Source organism: Rutidosis leptorrhynchoides, chromosome 1, assembly GCF_046630445.1.
Source record: "Rutidosis leptorrhynchoides isolate AG116_Rl617_1_P2 chromosome 1, CSIRO_AGI_Rlap_v1, whole genome shotgun sequence".
NCBI classification, from domain to species: Eukaryota; Viridiplantae; Streptophyta; class Magnoliopsida; order Asterales; family Asteraceae; genus Rutidosis; species Rutidosis leptorrhynchoides.
In genome coordinates, this window is record NC_092333.1 from 334,481,611 (window position 1) to 334,485,059 (window position 3,449).

The 3,449-nt window shown below is 42.7% G+C and overlaps 2 protein-coding genes across 2 annotated transcripts; both read right to left on the bottom strand.

The window, feature by feature from the left end:
* Window positions 1-312: 312 nt before the first annotated feature.
* Window positions 313-1,424, bottom strand: LOC139899335 (uncharacterized). Its single transcript, XM_071882168.1, has 2 exons — window positions 1,179-1,424; window positions 313-771 (listed from the first exon to the last, which is right to left on the bottom strand). The coding sequence occupies exons 1-2, from the start codon at window positions 1,422-1,424 to the stop codon at window positions 313-315; spliced, it is 705 nt and encodes a 234-aa protein (XP_071738269.1).
* Window positions 1,425-1,505: 81 nt separating this feature from the next.
* LOC139899344 (uncharacterized) lies at window positions 1,506-2,120 on the bottom strand. Its single transcript, XM_071882180.1, has one exon. The coding sequence runs from the start codon at window positions 2,118-2,120 to the stop codon at window positions 1,506-1,508; it is 615 nt and encodes a 204-aa protein (XP_071738281.1).
* Window positions 2,121-3,449: the final 1,329 nt, after the last annotated feature.

The following is a 3,449-nucleotide window of genomic DNA, read 5'->3' on the forward strand; positions in this document are numbered from 1 at the left end:
TGATGTGGTCGGATGCTCTCATTATCCGAAATGGTTCTTCGAGAGAAATCCTCCTACCAACGAAAGCTAGAAGGCATTTCTTCTGGCGGTAGGTCTGAAATATGCCAAAAGACTTATGATTGTATTCGTGTCATATTCAGTCATTATATAATACAAAGAATATAAATTGCAATTATATTGAGAAGTCGTACTTAGAAAAAATTTTGGTACATAATTGTTTGATGTTTCTGTTATCCGGGTGGGTGATCAGTCCTCCCGGTTACAGGTAAATCACACATGATATTTTTTTAAATCGAAGGTGTGCCAAGGGCGTCATAATGGGATTCCATCTAGTGTTTCCAGGTGGTATGCGCTGTTGTCGGTTATGCCGACAACCCTGTAAGGTCCCTCCCAGCGTGGACCCAGTTTTCTGACATCCTGCTGCCGGCTAGCTTCGTTCCTTCGTAATACTAGGTTGTGTAGCTGAAAGTCTAGTGGTTTGACTTTCTTGTTATATTGATTTGCAATTTTTTGCTTCTTTTCAGCTTCATCATTTTGCTGTTCATCGAACGCCATTACAAGTGTGGTCGGGATAAATACCTCAGCCGGGATAACCGCCCCAGTGCCATATACCAGGCCGAACGGGGTTTCATTCATACTTTCTTTCGATGTTGTCCGGTGTGCCCATGATATGTATTGGAGTTCGTCTACCCATCCCTGTCGATGTTTATCGAGTCTGGCTTTTATTCCGGCAACAATGTCCCTGTTGGTGACTTCGACCTGCCCGTTAGCCTGTGGGTATACCACGAAGGTGAATGATTATGTACAAATCAATATAACAAGAAGGTTAGGATCTTCCTTCCAGTGATCGTGCTTAACGGTTTTTCTTCAATCCATTTCGTGAAGTAGTCGATTGCAACGACTAAGAATTTAACATTTCTGACGCCCCTTGGGAATGGACCGACGATGTCGATTCCCCATTTGCATAATGGCCAAGCAGCGTGTGTCGGTATTATGTTACGTCGGGGAAATTTGTTGATGGGAGCGTGTATTTGACATGCCTCGCAGTTCATGATTAGATCATATGTATCCCGGTACATGTGCGGCCAGAAATAACCAATTCTTTTGATCCTGCTAACTATCGTTCGGTAGCCGGAGTGTGTCTAGCAGGCTCCTTCGTGCATTTCTTGTATGATTACTTTAGCCTGCGTTGGTCTGATGCACCTCAAATATGGCGATGTGAACGATTTTCTGTATAGGATGCCGTCTTGGAAATGGTACATTGGTGCTCCCATCCGGATCCTTCGAGCTTTTAACTTGTCTTCTAGGAGGATACCCTCGATAACATATTTTATAAAGGGTGACATCCAGCAATCTTCTTCTTCTGTTATTGTTGCCATGAGAGTGTCTCCATCGGCCGACTTTGTTTCCAATACCTCAACCATGAACTTTTTGGTGAAGTGGTCATATAGCAAGGAGGCGAGTTTGCTTAAGGCGTATGTTTTTTTGTTACGGTTGCGAGGTATTTATTTGATTTTGAATGTTGCAAAGTTTTTGACTAGAGATTTTTCAAACTCCAGGTATTTATGCATTGATACATCTCGTGCTTCGAAACTACCATTTAGCTGACTTGCTACTAGTTGTGAGACAACGTAGGTCATGAACCGCTGTACGTCGATGTTCTTTGGTAGACGTAAATCGGCTAACAAAGCTTCATACTCGGCCTCATTGTTTGAGGCGGCGAATTTCAGTCGAATGACATAGGTTATTTCTTCTCCATTCTGGGATACTAGAAGCAAACCAATGCCAACTCCTTCTTCACTGGATGCCCCATCGGTATATAATTCCCAAAATTCATCTTTGTCCCTTCTTGTGACTGGAGTTTCACCATGGTGAATTATGTCGGAAGGGAGCTCCACCAGGAAGTCAGCTATCACCTTACCCTTAATGGAATTTCTCGAGAGAAAACTGATTTCATGCTCGTCGAACTCAATTGCCCATTTATCCATCCTCCCAGAAATTTCCGGCCTTTCCAGGAAGGGTTTGATTGGTTTGTCCGTGCGGACCTGTATCGGATGTGCTTGAAAATATCGCCATAACCACCTTGCCGTGTACACTAGGGCATAAACTAGCTTTTCCATTGCTGGGTAGTTCATTTCACCGTTTTGGAGTACCTCACTTACAAAGTATACCGGCATTTGGGTTTTACCTCTGTCGGCAAATTAAGACCGAGCTGATTGCCTTGGAGGAAGCAGCGAGGTATACCGTAAGAGTTTCTCGCTGGATTGGTGCCGTGAGTGTAGGTAGTTCCTTTAGGAATGCCTTCATATCCTGGAAGGCTTTCTCGGCACCCTCTGTCCAAACGAAGTCTTTTTTGTTTAAACATCCCTTTAACGTTTGGAAGAAAGGTAAAGATCTGTCGGCAGCCCGCGACACAAATATTGTTAATGCCGCTAGCTTTTCGTTTAAACTCTGCACGTCTTTTTTACTCCTAGGCGATTGCATGTTTTCGATTGCCTGAATTTTCTTCGGATTTGCAGTGATTCCTCTCGGGGTAACCGTAAATCCTAAGAATTGACCTTCTTCCATCCCAAAGGAACATTTTGATGGATTTATTTCATATTGATTATACGTAGTGACTCGAATGTTTCGATGATATATAAATCATTTGCTCTTCTGAGTCACTTGTGATGACGATGTCGTCTACGTACGCTTCGATGTTCTGTCCAATCTGATCCTGGAATGCCTTGTCGATAACTTTTTGGTATGTTACTCCTGCGTTCTTTAAACCAAATGGAATTTTGGCGTAACAAAAGATGCCTTTGTTTGTGAAGAACGCGTTTTTTCCTTCATCAATTTCTGCCATTGGTATTTGTTGGTATCCTCTATATGCATCCAAGAGAATCTTACAGTATGAAATTTGGGCAGAGTAACATTAATGCATCCAATGTTGTTTAATGAATGATTTTGTTCGTGTATTTATAGGTGTTATGAGGGAATGATGACGTGGCATATGTCCCTTTCATGGTTATAACAAACTTCACTAATTTTGAGGGCTAACGTGGCACCTGTCCCTTTCATTGGAATAACAAATGGATCTTAACAAACTTCCCTAGATTTGTGGGCTGACGTGGCATGCAGACAACTCGTGTGTTTGTTCCGCGATCACATGTTTGTTTCGGGACCAAGTGTCTGTTCCGGGACCGTATGCCTATTCCGGGAACAAGTGTTTGTTTCGGGACTTGATACTTATCTTGGAGAGATATTGTTACTCTAGGAGAGTGTGATGAGTCCATCTATAGTGTGACGGATGAATGAGTTCCTCTTGTTTAGGCAAAAGGACTTTTCCTGATGTCTATTTCAAGTGCTCCTTCAAGGTATTCTTTCGACCGGGTAAGAGTAATCGGTATATAAGTAATCTTGTAAAGGTTGCCGGGTGCCCGAATTATATGGTCCAGCAGGCCTTTTCG